Raw genomic sequence first — 17,073 nt, forward strand, 5'->3', positions numbered from 1 at the left:
GTGAAATTTTCCAAGCTATGTTTGTGGCTCTGGACAAATTTAAAGGGAACAGATGTCTCTCAGAAACACATTGTGCCACAACCTGTTTTTGTGGTAGTCTCACCTTGGTAAACTTGATTGCACTGCTTAAAAGTAAGTTTTCTGATATTTTTATTCTGAGTGGTATTTTCAGCACTAAAAAGAAACATGGCTACTGAGACGAGTACTGCAGTAAGTTCACTAAAATTTCAGCCCTCTGTGTTCTACAGATACATCTGTGCACCTGCGGAACTCAGCTACAGGATTAGGAGAACAGGGAGAAAATGCTTTAAATTTTTATTTCAGTGGCACTTCTGGAGAGCAGACTGTGCCAAAAATGCAAAATTTCACTAATTAATCCAAATCACAGCTGTTCAAGATTGAAATACTTTAAAAGCAAAAAACAATCTCTAAATCATGTCATGGTTTAATGGACTCAGTCATAGCCACGTAACTGCGGATGTGAGGAAACAAATGCACTGGGATTGAAGGGTATAAATAAAACAGGGGGGTTAGGGGGGGCTGTGTGATGGGCACCTCAGCTAACAGGCTAATTTCCTCTGGCTTTCTGTGCAAGGTTATATCTGTAGCCTTTGCTTTTGAATCCCTGTAATTGAAGCAAATAGCTTGTTATCCTAAGTGTTTTCTAAACCCTTTAAAGGCTGACCACTGCATTTTCTTTGCATGTGTATCTGTGCCAGCACAACACGCACGTGCGTACACACATGGTTAATAAAGACAAAAATTTTGAATGTTCTTAGTTTCTTAACCAAAAGCAGATGTTCTTGGTCGTTCTCTTCTCCCCTTCCCTTTAAAATTCATGAGTGAATACAGTGCTCAAGAAACCAGCAATAATATCCATTGCTTCAGGTTGGTGCAGCACGGAAGGCCGCTCCTTGCACTGCTCAGCGCTGCGGGCCTTGTGACTGCTGCTGCTCAGGCAAGCTTGCCTGATCCTTCCCTCCAGCTGCAGAAGCAGACGAAGGCACCCTGGTCCTGCTGCCCGAGTGCGGTGGCAATGCATGACCTCTGTTCCCTTCCACCTCCTGGCAGCTTGAGGCTGGATGCCGCATGAGGCTGATGCATGGTCAGCGCTTCCCTGCTGAGCCCTATCCCTGCAGCTCCTTCGGGTCTCCCAGGCAGCCGAGCTTTTCCTTGCAGGGCCCCGGCTGGACACCATCCCATCACCTGCCAGTCACGCTTGGTGCCAGCCCTCCTGCTGCCTGTGACGGCATGCGTGGAAATAGGAAGGCAGCGCGGTGCCTGCATTCGTGTGGTGCCTCTTTCAAGGCTCATTAGTGCAGTGCAGGCCCGTGCTGTTCTGGCTGAGCTGCTCGCAGTCCCATCGTAGCCGTGGCTGACAGCTGCTCAGGAGTGTTTACAGCACACTCCAGTGGACCACGTAGCCTGGTCTAATAGGGGAGGTAGGCACTTCACCTGCTGCCAAACAGAACAACTTTGTTTGCATATTCGGACACGCAAGGGTACACACTCTAGCCCAGGGACGTGCTGTGGGATCTGTATTCCTTCAGCGGCTTACCTTTGTTCAAAATTAAAAGCAGAAGTTGTTTTGTAACGGGGATTGTAATGGCTTCGTGTTCATGTTCCTGTTCTTTAGATGCTATTTGGTGCACAACAGCCAGATGCTACCTGTTACCACCGCATATGGCGCTGGGTTGATAGTTGTAGTAAATCACTAGAAGAGTGGGCTTTAATAATGAAATCCCAAACAACTCATCTTTGGATTACGTGGCTGTTCTGTTTCATAAACAGAGGAAAAAAACAAAGCCTAGGCAGCCTAAGCCATTGAGATATTAACAAAACTTATTCCATCTATGCTTTTCAGTATTATGTTTTTCTTCTCTGCCCTTCTTAATGCAAAAATATTTGCTTGAGGCAAATCCATAAAAAGACCATATTAGGAGAATTGCATAATATCCTCTAAAAATAGGAAGGAGGAATCTAGGACTTCAGAAATCCTTTTTACTTAGAGAAATAAATGACTGAGCACGAAAACAAAATTGTAACATGTTAATGTACTGCCATGAAAGGTAAGTCAGGCAGTTCAGTTGACTTGGCTTTGTGTCATATTTTGTACTGTGCTTGCTGGGAGACTAATTGCTTGAAATAAATATTTGAAGATCTCCATGTCTGGTCCTTGTAAGCTGTTTGATCAGTTTGGTATTTCTGATAGGATCTGTTTTTCGTAAAACCTTAAAAGATTGCTGCTAGACACTGTTTGTGCCGCATTGTCCCAGCCATATATATTTGTGCAGTGAGGGAATGGGGCTTAGGTAGACCTCATCTTTTTTAAAATAATGGATCTGGGAATGGTCAAGCAATGTTCATGCTGTGCAGGTCATTTTTCCGCTTTTCCCCACTTGCTTCTGCTCCTTCTGGGAGGCTTATTTCTGATCTCCTCCTCTCTATCAAATATTCTCATTGTTTTCACGTTGAAGAGGTTGGAGGGAGGGGGTTTTCTTATACCTGCACTGGACATTATCAACTCTTAAGTCTGTTTCTCAGATTTGTATAGTGTTCAATATCTGAGCAGCTGAGAGGTACGGGGAGGTTTAAAATGCACCTTATGAAAGCCAGAGCTGTCTGAAGGTGAACTAGACAGGTCTGCCACTGTGCAGTGTTGCCCATTAAGCCGTTTCTGTGGGTTTGAGGTCAGATCTGACTTGCGATTTGTGAGTGGTTGAGTTGGTAGAGCAGTGAGTGGCTGATGGCATGGAGCAGTGCTCGGGGTTGCTGGCACCCCACTGCCTGGCTCAGCTATGGGAGAGCTTTGGGGGGAAATCCTGAAAAAGCATGCCTTCATAGAGGAAAAAGGGCAAGAGTTGTCATTTTAAGTTGGGTGCAAAGCCTTGCGTGAGGATCGTAATGCTGGGAGATGTGGGAATCTGAACAGACTGGCTGATAAACTGCTCACTGCGTAACACTGCAGCCTCTAGAACTCTGTTTCCCCAGGGCATATTTGGGTACAAAGGGATAAGGGGCTTGTTTTATTTAATACATCTCAGCTGAAGAACTTGTGATTTTATTTTTACTGTGCTGGGTATTATCTATGTGGATTTAGAGACTAGTACCAGCAGTATCTTGGTAATACTTGTTTTTAAAATACTTCATTCAGTGTATGAAATAGAATAACAGGACTGTGGTGCTTTTGAGCAGAATGTCCATCGATAATTTTATGCCTTAAGCTTGCGTCTTTAGGATTGATTCACAAGAGAAAAAGAGAAAGAATAACAAGCAGAAAAAAGGATCTGACTTCTTTGTTGTAGGCTTGTGCAAAGCTGATTGTTTCAAAAGCTTAAATATCTTTGTACTCTGCCTCTGTGGTATGGGCTTCAGAATTATTCGGTGCTGAATTGGATCCCTGTTTTAGTGGCCTATGTCTCTGACCTGCACTTTGCTTACTCTTGCAACTCTTCCTTGTTGAAGGTAATTTATACTCCAGTGAGGCACAGTACTACCGTGCTAATAAGAAAATACTATTGACAGTTGTGATAGATGCACCTACCACTTAGTGTGCACAGAAGAGTTAAAGTGATTGCATTTTTACAGTCTGTGTATTTCTCTGCTTATTGTTTGTGTCCTGCTGTTAGAAAAACAGCTCAGTTGCATAGTAAATCTCTCCAATCAACGCCAGAAAAGAACAGAAAAGAACGTGCACCCTCATTTGTTAGAGCTACTTCAGAAGGGTGGTCATTTGAAGGATGTATTCCAGGAAATTTGTCCCTCTTTTTCAGAAGGCCTTGTTAATATGAGCAAAGCTAACCAGGCATCTCAGAAGAGGATAGAGGCACGCTCATTAAAATTATCTAAAAAAGCAACCCATACAGCAGATATCTGTCATAATGATACTTTTGTTGTCTCTCTCTGCAATGTCTAAGCAATAAGTTCCACAAGGCATGTAAGGCCCAAAGTGTGTAGCTGACAGCAAGGGACTGGTTTCTGAACTCAGCTGCTCACTCTGTGCCTGTTTGCATTCAGGTCCAGTGCATTCAGTTCCCTTTACATCTTTCTCCTTCCCTCCAAATTAAAGCTTACCTCCATTTGGAGCAGTCCCCAGTCAGACCTTTTGCTTGCTGTGAGTAACATAGATGTGCATGCTATCGTGGATATATAAAAATACTGCTGGATGACAAGCTATAAATAATGTGAGTATGGACTCCTGGTGAGATACTGCTCTAATGTTTAATGCATTTATTAACCATGTAATGCTGTGATTTGTAGAAGCTGGATTCATAATTACAACACAGCATTTCTGGGAATAAATCCATACCTATAGTGTTTGCAAAGGATGGGGGCTGAGGAATGTGGGGTATGGGAAGCAGAGTTATTAGGTTTGGGAAATCTTGCAATAGTTGTTAGGTGCTGGGCAAGAGAATTCTAGGTTACGATGTGTCAATCAAAGTTGTACACATAAACTCATTTAGGAGATATTGGGGTATGAGGAAGATGGAGGTTCGTAGATTCCATTTTAAGTAAGTATTTAAATGAAAGTTAGATAAGAAATCCCTCTATAAACAATATTTCTTTCTTCTTTGATAAATCCAGCAGCTCCTCTCCTGGTCTCAATCCAGATTTCTTTCTGAGAAGGAAAGAAGCAAAATTTTGCTTCTAGGCATGACAATTTTTTTTCTATCCTGGACATGCAGTTGGTTTCTCTGCTTACCCTTTACCATGCCCAACGCCTTCATTTGAACACTGAGAGCCAAAGGTTGTGAGGGCCCAAACTAAGCTTGTGTGACAAATGCACACTGTACTGAGGAGCTCATCATGAGGTGCATGAACACAATTATATCTAAATATAATGTGTTGCTTGTGCTACCACAGAGATAAGACTCTCTGTGAAAGCAGATGTTCATTTTTACAGAATATAAAAGCTTAAGTGAGTGCAAAATTTTGGCAGTATGGGGCCAGCTTTGCCAGAGTAGCCCCCATTACTGAATTACAGTTCCCTGCAAAGCCAATGTGAGTGTCAGCTCATCTCACGTAACTCATTGTACAGTCAGAGGCATGTTACAGCTGAGTATGTCATTTGCAAATGCTATTTTACCTCAGTGAAAGAGATTTCATACTTCTTTCCATATGTTTAACCAGTTATTTTAAGCTGCTTTTCTTTCACTGTTTTTTTTTTATTATTATTATTTTTATCAGCTTGTCTTTTGTTGAATGATACATAATAATAATTGTAAGTAAGTTTGAATACTGACTTATTTGCCATTTGCATATGCAATTTTACTCCTGCAGAATTAGGTGCTTCAAACCCATCTCAGGAAACCTCCTTGCCTGGTTCATCGGGCAGGTAGGAGGCCTGAGGTGGGGGTTTGGTGCTCAATCTTTAGTCTTTTATAACAAACAGCTCTCATTTCCCACAGTTGTTGATGGCATAGATTCTCACTGTGTGAATTGTCTGCAGCTGTAGAAGATGGGCACAGGTTTCTGTTGTTTAATTTTTTAGGATAATGGAAGATGTTGTGGAGTATCCCAGTGGTTGAGGGTATCCTTCATAATTCAAGTGCATCTCCCTGCTTGGTTGTATTTCCACCAGGACAATCATCACAACATCCAAGTCCTTATTTTTAACCTCGGATCAGGTGTTCAATCACTGTGGCACAAATACAGCAGTTCTGGTGCTTGCAGAGCCCTTTGTAGAAGACTGAGGAAGAAATAATTTTCCCTTTAGGTTATAATTACAGGACATATGCTTTCTATAGCACTCTCTTCAACACATAGGACTTTTTCCATTACTTGTGATTTAGTGATGCACTGTTGTATTACAGTAGTGCAGCCTATGCCAGCATTTCCATTATAACCCATTTTTACAGGTTTATAACTCAACAGTAAAAATGTACTCTTCCAATTTGAAACTTGGCATATAATGTCTCATCCCTTCTTCAAAGTGATATTTTTTCTTTCCCTCTGCCTTTTCCCCCCAAAAAGAGGCTGCATTTTTTGCTGTACTTTTAAATGGGAGAAATTATTCTCTCTAATAGCAGAGAAGTCTGCCTGATTATTAAAATTACTTTCCAATTCTAAGAAAGTAGGACTTGATAACAGAGGTTGCAAGTGAATAAGTGTTGATGTTAAAATTACTATGAATAAAGAGAAGTATGACTTCCTAAGCTAAAGCTAGGGAATATTGATCATAATGATTGGAAAAAACTTTTTTTGGTGTTGGTTTTGTTTCTGCGTGTCAATTTAACCCTTAAAATAGTTTCCTCGGAAGTAAATATGATTTAGCTGCTGTAAACTATTGTTTTTCAGCCTGAATGAAGTTAGGGAAGACTTTACTACATATAAACAAAATAAAGATGTTTCTATCCTGAGGAACACAGTACTGGAGGAAGAAAAATGTTGACTTGTAGTGTGGTGACAAGCTAGCAAGAGTAGGTTGTGGTTAACGCAGTGTTGCAAATCTAGAGCAGGTGTACACAGTAATGAACAATCCTTCCCATAGGCAGATGCTTCTATGGACAGGGAAATGTAGCACTGAATGTCTAGGTTCAGTGCTAAATTGGAGGGTTTTTACAGTCCTTGTAGTTTACACAGTTAAGATCTGAACATCTGCTTATAGCTCCTTTTAAGCCCGTCGCTTCAATTTCAGCGTAGTGTGTTTAGGATAAAAGAAAATCAGGATCGAAGTCCAGTTTCTCCTTCTTTATCCATCTTCCTGTGGCCATCTAGTTGAGAGCTGAAATCTCCCCAGCTGCTATTTAAGAATGTTTCCTAGTCGGTGTGGAAACCACCATCATTGCAAACACAGCAGGAAGGCTCTGCTATGTTGTTTCTTCTTGCAGTAAGTTTACTTTGAGGCATTTTTTTTCCATTTGGATAGTTTAATTTATGCTTACCATAACCACATTAATGGTAGTAATTAGAAGACAGGATATGTAAGAGAGAGATTTTGTGGAGGGTTTTTATTAATTAATTGAGGTATTATTTTCTCATATATTTTAAAGCTGTAGACATGTATACAATATGCATTCCTACTATAACCAAACTGTTTCACTTAAATCCCAGCTGTTTTAGGTTTCCAATTGTCTCTTGCAAATCTATTTTATATACAAAAGTGTCATGAAAATGTGCTTCTTAATGAGTAGTTCAGTTCTTTCATTTGGATTCTAAAATCAGCAATTAGGTCAAAGAATATTTTGTATCCCTAGGCAGCACCAAAGGCTCTCAGATATTAAACAAAATGGTTGCGTGTAGAACTGAATTTCTGGGAGGTGTATGATCCAAATGCTTAGCACTTCCTCCCATGACCATTAGGCCAATCCATCTTTGCCAAAACCATTATCGAAAAGCCTCCCAGCCCAGTCAAGTTCTCTTGAGCAATGGAAGTATTAAACACCTTCTAAAAAACTAAACACCTTCTGATGGTGTTGCAGAGTGCATGCTATTGTTTTCATTTTCTGCAATGCTGCCACCACAAATGTTCCCTTCTTGAGCCAGTGTGGAGAGCATCCAGCAATACCAACTGTATGCTCATCGTAAGACGGATGAAGGTATTTCAGATTCATTTCTGTAGGCTTTGATCATCAAAAATGTTCATGCATTTATTAATATTCCATATGTAACAGTCAGTGAGCATAATGTAAACAAACAGCTCGTTTTGACTTACAGGTATATATGTTAAAAGACCTTAAACGTTCTATCTGTATCCATTCAGAAGAAACTGTGGCAGCCAAGCAAGATATTAAAACTAGTTTTAAGTTTCAGAAAGCATACATGAAGAACTTGCAAGAAGTCTGAAAGATAGAATACTCATGTATTGTGCATTTTCCTAAGGCTTGGAAACATAGTAGGTTTTTTCAAATATTCAGTAATATTATGGTAATTATTAACTGTCATATTTCATTTCTTCTCATGAACATCCAGCATCATTTTTAAGGGGCCACAGAACACAACATGTTCTTTGCAGCTGGCAGCTCTCATCATTGTAATTACTGAGTACCCTTAAAGTTTTATTCTAAATTCAAATCAGAATGGAAAACATGCAGTTACACTGGGAAAGTTTATTTGCTAATCGTGTGCAAATCACTGTTGAAATCATAGGAGTTTGACAGCCCCTGTGAATTTATCTAATTGTTTTGTGCTGTGTATAAATGTACAGGGAATAAGTTTTGTGTTTGTTTATAGGCACAGAAGAAGCGGAAATCCAATGAATCTTTAGATGCAGAACTCTGTCTTAATGAGGTAAGAGTGCAGATCCTCTGTGTTTCATAGCACAGGTGTGCCCCATAATATAAAATGCTCTTTGTTCTGATTCTGTGATTATACCTGTATTTTTCTTACTGAGGATGATGAGCAATGAAAAATATTCATGTTACACCTCCATCTGAAGTGGCTCACTTTAATGTACAAATGCATACTTTCCTGTGCCTACTGCTTTACTGTTGCTAGCATAAGATACAAGGCATGTAAATACCACAATTAGAGGAGGAAGACTTATGAAAGAAAAAAATTTATAAGCTGGAAACCTCCATATTCTCTGATCCCAAGGATTAGATTTTATCTATTGGCATCCAGAAGCAATTAATTATTGAAGTTGTTGTCTTGACTATGCAGAAGTTGCATTCTTTTATTTTTTTTCTGAAACTGGCAGGATAAGCACTGATGGCTCAGAAATATGCCATCCCTAACAACAGGAAGTTTTACATGTGGAACCATTGTTAAAGTAGGGATCTCTTAATACTTTATTCCTTGTTTCTGAGTCGTGCTGTGCTGATGTTATACATTAATGGTGCTTTTATCCTTTAACTTAACTTTAAAACGTTATCATTTGAGTTCAATTTCTGTGCCTTTTGTATCTTCCAATCTGTGACAGCGATAGGTAACAGTGGAGGGTGGGACATGAACAAAGAGAAAATGAATTCCATGGCGTGTATTTAAATAGTTTGCAATGACAATGTGTAATGGTGACCAAGGAAAGTATTGTGTCTTGCAGAATGCTATTGGGGAAGACAACACACCAGGAGTCTCCACCAGTCACATATCCTCGGAGAATTCATTTGCTCTTCCTACAAGCTTCTATCCAAGCACACCACTCATTCTGATGACAGTCGCACTCTCACTCTTTTTGTTCCTAAGCTCATCAGTCGTCTTGTAGCTGCATTGCAAAAGGACATGTAAAAAAAAATCTCTTTCCTGTCCTCTGTTGTTTATCTGGAATTCCAGGTCTGGGGGCTAAGCTGAGGCACTCCTGCTAGAACAGTTTGTCAGCTGGAATTTTTTTTTTTCTCTCTAAAAAAGCTTCTTGTGATATTTAGAGGCTTTGTGAAATACTTGGTGCAGTGCTACATTCCAAACCCAAGAGGCTTTTGGGCATGCAGTGTTTTAAAGAGACGGTGTATAAATTTGCCTGTGAAGCGATCTGGTTGGATTATTTTAATAATTATATTAATTCTGGCCTTTACCTGAGAAAGGAGGATGGTAGTTTTTTTAAGATCCTGTTTATCTCATTGGATGGTTTTGGTTTTCAAATTGCTCAAACTCCAGATTATCAAGGATGCCAGGCTTTTGTCTAATGGTGAATGTTCTCCCAGAGAGTGGACTTTCTGAAACTTCATTTGATACATTGCTACTGATGTTAAACTCTTTCAGTGTATTAGCATTTTCCTCTTTAAATGTTTATGTACTGTAAGTGATTCTGCGTTCCCTGCTGAGAAGCCATTCTAATTCGCATACAGGTATAATGTATGTCTTTCAGTTAAATTCTCATAGTGTGGCATAGAACTTTCTAACAAAACATTTATCTTTTAATTATAATCATCTAGCCTTAACGAGGGTGAAGATTCTTTAAATTAACAAGAAGCAGCCATTGTGAAAGTTCCATAAACGTACATTTCATAAACTTCAATGATGAACAGTAGAAAAAAAATTTGCTGCAGGGTTTCAGTTGTACAGTCACTGATCTTCTATGCTTCCATTGTGACAATATAGCCCAATTATTATACTGTTCATTCAATAAAAAAGATAGGCATTTTATTTGCTCTACTAAAACAACACTATCTGTTTATATATAGCTGATAATGTCAGCTCAGAAAGTTACGGGAACGTCACACCTTACTTCTCTTACTGCTCTCACAACATTGTAGAGGGGAAAAAAACAAAAAGGGCAGTAGGATATCATTTAAACCGTGGTTTATTACTGAGACTGTAAAACCAGCACAGAAGGATGGTTGATCCAGTTACAAGGCAGCATCATGCACACTCACCCATGTGACAGGCGTTTCTCACCCTCATAGTCCTTACTGCAGCCCCTGGGATTGTTGACATGATGAGCTGTTTGCAAGACCTGTTCCGTAAATGTTTAAATGATTTGGATGGCAATATTGCCAGCATACGTGATTTGATCACTTTGGCTTTCATTCAGTGACACTGACAGCATGTGCTGGCTCATGGTGACTTTCTGCGGTACCTGGAAGGGATTCTTTAAAGCTTTAAGTGTCATCAAACAGGCACTGTTCCTCCTGAGGGCTGTCCTTATACCTTCCTGTGACGGCTTGGTGACTGTTACAAGCAGTTGTGTCTGAATGATCAACAGTAATCGGTTTTTGTTTTTCCTGGAGTAGGAGCTAATTTTACCAAGCAAAGAGTTCAGCATGCTGAATGTACAGATTTACATTGAGACTTACACAATACCGCCCAAGCCTGCTTTGAAATGCCTGGATCTGTTGTTTGCTATACAACTGTAAGGTACAAATTACTGTTTTATGAACAACAGTGAAATTTGGGAGTCTGCAGAATAGGCCTTTTACTAAGAGAGCATTAAGCTATTGACCAGTTCATCTTTTGAGCCTTTTCTTAGCTAATGGCAAACACTTTCAGAAATTATAGAATTAACTTATGTACTCTTGATTATGGTCACATGATATAGGTTTCAAAGCACTGCGTATGTGATAGAATTCTAGGATACTCTGTGCCACTGAACATAACAAATTAGACACTATTACTCTTTAATTCTGTGCTGATAAGAAACTGCAAATTACTTTCAAAGGTGTCAGAACTGCTTTTGGAGAAGAAATATATAGCATATCATTACCAGCAAAGCCCATGTGGTTCCTATTGCTCTTGTAGAAACTAATCAAATTATTGAAAACTAGTGACAACAGAAAAAAAGATAACGAGATTCATGATTTAAAAAATAAATCAAATTATTTTATGTCAAAAGGAGCTGATAGTATAACCTATTGAAATGGAAATGAACATAGCGTTACAATCCAGAAGTCTGACATTACCCAATTAAAAATATTTTCAAAACAAATTCATAAACATTACAATTATTAAATCCATCTTTGATCCACAAAGCTTTCTTTAAAATATCATTTGTATTCAGCACATTAAACACTTTAAGCAGTATCAGGAATTTTAATAACCTCCCAGTATAGCACGTAGCTTTTTGAAGCTTTTATACATTTGGTTGGATTACAGTATCAGTATTTAATATAAATTATTAGAGCTGTGACACTGTGTGATCCAGAATAAAAGCTATTGATCACTTATGCTATAAACAACAATCTAATTAGCTTCTGATTACAAAATAAATGTCTAGTTATCTGATTCAATGAGAGTTACCTTTGGAAATACAATTACGGATACAGAAGAGGAGGAAATGGTGTTTTATAAAGCTAGCCATGTTACCACAGACAACACAGAGCACTCAAGCTTTCTTTCCTAAATTAAAAGCATACTGAATTCTTAATTAAAAAAAATAAATTGCTTATTAAACAGGCAAGAGGGAAAAAACCCTAAGAGTCTGACACTTAATGAGGTTTTTACAGACAACATCATGAAAATATTGGAGGATTTTTAGAAATTGGATGTGGTGTGGATGATGTCAATTTAGCATGGTGACCTTGTCAATGCAGTCATTTACTACAGTACTGAAGTATGCAGATGATTGTTTTATTTTTCCCCTTCTAGCCACTAAAATGCCATGTATTGAGTGCTCAGCCAACAAGCTAAGACTGCCATTTATATAGTCCTTTAACAAATTAATTTTACCAATGTAGCGATAATATAGGAACTGTCCAAATACAGGATGTACATACAGATGACCTACTGTTTAAATTGTAAATTTAACCAATTCAGTTGTGTTTAAATTAAATCATGGACTACCATAAACATTTACAAGTCATCTTTTTCATTTAATGTCATAGAACAGATGTTGTCATTAGTGTTATTAGGAGTGTGTATACACTGCCACGTTAAATAGCTTGACTAGGGTGTTTTATGTTTCTCCATAAAATTAGTTCTCAGAAAGATTAAATTCAGTCTGAACTGAAATATGTGGCTGATGTTTTAGCAGTATTTGAATAGGAATTAATTCCATGAAGAAAGAGGCAAGGATGATGAGCATTTTAGGAAAAAAAAAATACCAACCAAGGCTTTCCCTGCCCCACAGAGGACCAGTGGAGATGGAGACATCCAGCACTGTACAGCCGTCATGCATGCAGTCCTGTGCTGTGTTTTGGTCAGGAAAGAGGAGCACAGCCCTCTTTGCACCGACCACTCGCTCATTGCCTGGCTGTTTCCAAGGGAATGGGGAGAGAGGTGCTGAGGGCTGTGCAGCAAGCCTCCATCCATCCCATTGCACAGCTTCATTCCCACTGTGTCATTAGGAAGAATTAGGGGAAACGGGAATTCTTAGTCATTTCAGAGCATTTTGCAGTCTCTGTCTGGAGACTTATTTCCAGCCTATTTTGTTTTAATGAACAAAATGAGTTGTAAGACTCCTTGTAAGACTCAACCTTTAGAAAATGAGGCTGTTCATAATTTGAGGAGAACTACAGTTTGAGTCAGTACACTGAAAACATGAGCATAGACATTATTTGCTTGCAATTAGGCTGGAGATGAACAAAACAGGAGGAATCACCTTAAAAATCTCAGTCTGATCTTAATTTGTGATTCTTAGCTTAATCTCAGTGATATTTCCACAGAGAAGACATGGTGAGAAACCAGTGAAGGAGAAGAGCAAAACTCAGAACAGCTCCCTGAGGGGACATAAATCATGTGTATGTCAAGTGACAGGAGCATCTCATACTTAGCACTGGGATTCTTTGAAATAAAAGAGCTGGATTCTGTTAGGACCAGCACTCCATCAGAGTAAGCAGTAAAAGTTGGGAATATCTGCACAGCAATTAGAACTTTCTTTAATAAATTCCAGTTGTTATTTTTCTTCACCAAGGTGGATCTACCTCGTTAAAAAATATGCAATCACTGGCAGGACTTCTGCATTAAAACTTCTGAATAAATGCATCTGAGCTGAAGAGGCCCCCCAAGGTTGTTTTATACCCATGAGGTTATTCAGATTCTACGTGATGTCCATTACTTCAAACGGAAGTGTGTTTGATTCTGATGAACTTGGCAGAGAAATTAATCCAGTGACTTGTTAAGTATTTCCCATCTTTAAATATTTGCTTTTTCTTACCAGCTCCATTCTTTCTATGACATTTCAATTATTGGCTATTTCAGCTTCTCCTTTTAACTTGGGAAGGTCATTTTCTCCATACTCTACAGTAATCCACGTTTGCCTTATAAACTTATCTGTGTTTGTTTTTGTTTTGCTTTGTTTTTCAATTACAGCCTCCTCTTCTGAGAAAAGAAGCTGTGATCAGGAATATGTCTCTGCTGAACCATCAACGCTTTTTCAGGCAGAGCAAATTGCAGATTCCTATTTTATCTGTTTAGCACTAGTTTGGCTAGTACAAGCTAAAACATGATGTTTCTATTCCCCAGATGGAATTTAAAATTTAGTTTGATACTGAGTAAGGATTTAAAAGTGTTAAACTTTCACAGTCTTTCAGAAATATTTAAATATTTTTAATGTATTTTCCACTTGGAATTTCTGTCAAATAGAAACAGTGTCACTAAATAATAATTATTTTTTTTCAAAGGTAAGAAGTTACACTGTAAAATATAGATGTGTCCATTTGAAGGTAAAATCAGGGAGGGTGATAAATTCCCATTTTTATCTCAGTATTGTCGCCACTTTCATATGCTCTCATTCCATGCTTTCTTCATCTGGGAATGTTTACCCAGGGGTGATTATACTTAACAGATACATTACATGTGGGCCAGTCAGTAATCAGAAGGTAAATCCTACAGCTCTGACTCAGATGCTCAGCCTCTTGGAATTCATAAAAGCTGGAGCAAGAAATTCAAGATGTAGCCCAAAGACTAAAATTCAAAAGAGAGCAGAGTCAACCAATTACTCTGTAGTATTGCTCATTAATATATATTGTGGTACTATAATTCCGTGCCATCTAAACTAATCACTGAAGTTCTCTGAGCACATTTGACCAGGGCAGCTGCAGTTTTGGCTCTTTCACCTTTGCCAGGTGCCAATAGCTGAACTTTGCCATGTATACACTTAGAAGTAATTGCTGCCTAAATTGCAGCAGCCAAACCCAATACCACTTCAGAAAGGGTTCCTCTAACCTCATTTTCCCCTGCTTTTAGCGATTCTAACATGCTTCAATTCTTTTACACAACATTTTAATCTCTCAGAAGGAGAATTTCCTGTAAGTTGTATATGTAAGGGCAAATATCTTCAAATTCCTCTTGTTGCAATGCCACAGTAATTGACCTCTTTGAATACAGCCTTCCGTCCTGCCCAGCACCTTCAGTCCTTATGAACCTGAGCAGCACTTTGGGGGATTCATCTTCCAGTAAATGAAGCCAGGCTTGTTTTCAGGCCTCTTCAAGCCACTCATTCTAAGAATTGATGGTATGGTGTAGTGGAAACACTAAGTCACGGTTTCAAGCAGTGATTGAGCACCTGGTAGAAGGCAGGGCCAACCCAGCTGAGCTCAGGTGTATGCAGTTCATCTGAGTGATTGGAAGGGGTGGAGCCAGGATCCACCCCTTCCCAGACCTCATTTAAGGGTCGATGTTGGAGGCAAAAGTACCTTGCCTACTGGAGGTTTTCTGAAGGTAAGCTGTTTTTCTTTGTTTGTTTCTGCAGCTACTGCACTTGAGCATGTCCTTGCTTGCTGCAGCTTGGGACTCTGCTACCCTGCTGTGTTTGCTGTTTTTTTCCATCACCTTGTAGTGTTACATATGGGTATACCATAAGTAATGTTAGGTGGTGTTATGCTGTTCCCAGTGTCAGCTGGTTCATTCCCAGCAATTCTCCATCATTGGTACTACTGATGCAAATTCCTTATGGGCCCTTCTGCTGGACGTTGCTTTGATAGTAGGAGAGGATATTTGAACTCCTGTGGTAAAGTGCAAAAATGTTACCCCTTTTATTGTTTCATTCTTGTATGACATACATCCAGTGTCTCTCTTTTCCTTCTAAATTCATTCATTCAGCCTGCTTGGATGCACCAGTGAGCTGAAAACAGTTGGCTGGTGCCACCCAGCTCTCAGTGACTTAGTCCATCCCAGGTCAGCAGTTATCTCCATCCGTTTCTGTCTGACCATTTTGTGGCCAGTGGCATATAAGTAGTACCAGATAGGCACTACCATGCTGCAGAATTCTCTGGGTGGAGATACGGAAGTAGGAATGGTGGCACTAATTCCTGACCGCACAGAAGCCAGAAAAAAGCTGGAACTGTGGCCTAATTTTCAAAATAATATGACAATATCAATGTTCTCTTGTGGTTTGGATTGTTACAAACACATTAACCCTTAATTTAACTTGGAAAGACTGTAGTAACTCCTAGAAGTGGAATAAAGTCCTTTGGATTGCATCTGGCAGTTGGGAGCACAATAACCCAGACTGAGCTGAGAAAAAATAAAGACAGAGGAACAACTGAAGGAAAAAATATGGTCTTGAATTTTACATTGCCTCCTCTCTGGGAAGGTCACAGCAGAATTGAGGCATAAAACCAACCTGTTATCACTTCCCAGTACCATCTACTGTTTCTCTTTAAGAAAAAATAAATCCTGAAGGCAGGCAGTGGAAGAAATCACTTCAGAGCACTGCAACATATGGGAAACATAACTGGTGGCAATTATTAATCTCCATCCTCTCCCCTCCCCCAGAGTTATTGCTACTGAGTTTGATTAACAGGATTTGTATGATGTTTTGTGTGGCATCACTTAGTGCAGAAATGATTAGCTGTGATTAATACTGTTCATGCCGGGAAGGTGTATGTTTCTTTCACTTGAGGCTTTGTCGAAGTTTGCATTTTTTGTTGTGTAAAGTGCACATCATTGACGAGCTGCAGTGAAGAGGAAGTAGCAAGGGAAGGTTCAGGTAAAGTAATTTTAGCTACAACACAATGATAAGGGGATTAATTGTGAGTAGGCAGAAAGAATGCAGATAAGGGAAACTGGTAGTGTTTAGACCCAGGATGACTGGCATTCACTGTGAACTGAGGATATCCAATATGAGTATTTTCCTACTTCTTTCATTTTTTTTTTCCCCTTCTTTTTCTGTCTAGAACATGCTTCCATTTTTCTGGAGGAAATTCTTACGCAAATGGTTACCTTCTTGTGTAAATTCTATGTTGTCTTATGGATTTCTGTACATCTCACTGCAGGTTATTATGGTGTGTCAGGTCTTCAGTCATAATGGCTGGTAATTTGTTGTAAAAAAAACCTTAAACCACTGTTCACTTGTTCCTGTTGACTTAGACTTGCTCTAAGACCATTGCTTTTTGGACCGTTCACACTTCTTCAGATGGTTGGCATTTTCTGTTAGCATAATCCTCCCACATTATTATTGTACATATCCAGAAAACAATCACACAATCCCTCTCAATAAACGTTATTCTCTTTTTTATTAAAAAGCATGTTTTTGTGACAGATATTTCCTGGTTGTTTGTTCTGTTTTGAATTATACAAAAGAAAGGCAAAAAAAAAGAAAAGAAAATACGCTTATTAAGGGTTGATCTCATTGTTCCCTGTTGTTTTACAGTCCACTATGATCTAAGAAAACAAGAAATAAAGCTTTTCCCTTTAAATATCTGTGCATTTGCTTGCTCCCTAGTCTTTTTGTGCTAGTGAATGTTGGCTACAAAATCACAATAAGCAGGGAATGTCAGTTGGAAATGATAGGGAAATGGGCACAGGAGAGGCCAGCTGGTC

The 17,073-nt window shown here is 39.1% G+C and overlaps 1 protein-coding gene across 1 annotated transcript in view; it reads left to right on the plus strand.

The window, feature by feature from the left end:
* The window catches only part of GFRA1 (GDNF family receptor alpha 1), a 142,329-nt gene extending 125,536 nt beyond the window's left edge, over positions 1-16,793 (plus strand). Inside the window, exons 8-9 of the mRNA XM_042818718.1 lie at positions 8,173-8,229; positions 8,981-16,793. Of these exons, the coding sequence (XP_042674652.1) occupies positions 8,173-8,229; positions 8,981-9,142 (219 nt within the window). The 3' untranslated portion in view covers positions 9,143-16,793. The remainder of the gene's footprint in view (positions 1-8,172; positions 8,230-8,980) is intronic.
* Positions 16,794-17,073: the final 280 nt, after the last annotated feature.

The sequence above is a fragment of the Centrocercus urophasianus genome, unplaced genomic scaffold (assembly GCF_019232065.1).
Source record: "Centrocercus urophasianus isolate 14NV4802_14NV808 unplaced genomic scaffold, USGS_Curo_1.0 seq_17, whole genome shotgun sequence".
NCBI lineage: Eukaryota > Metazoa > Chordata > Aves > Galliformes > Phasianidae > Centrocercus > Centrocercus urophasianus.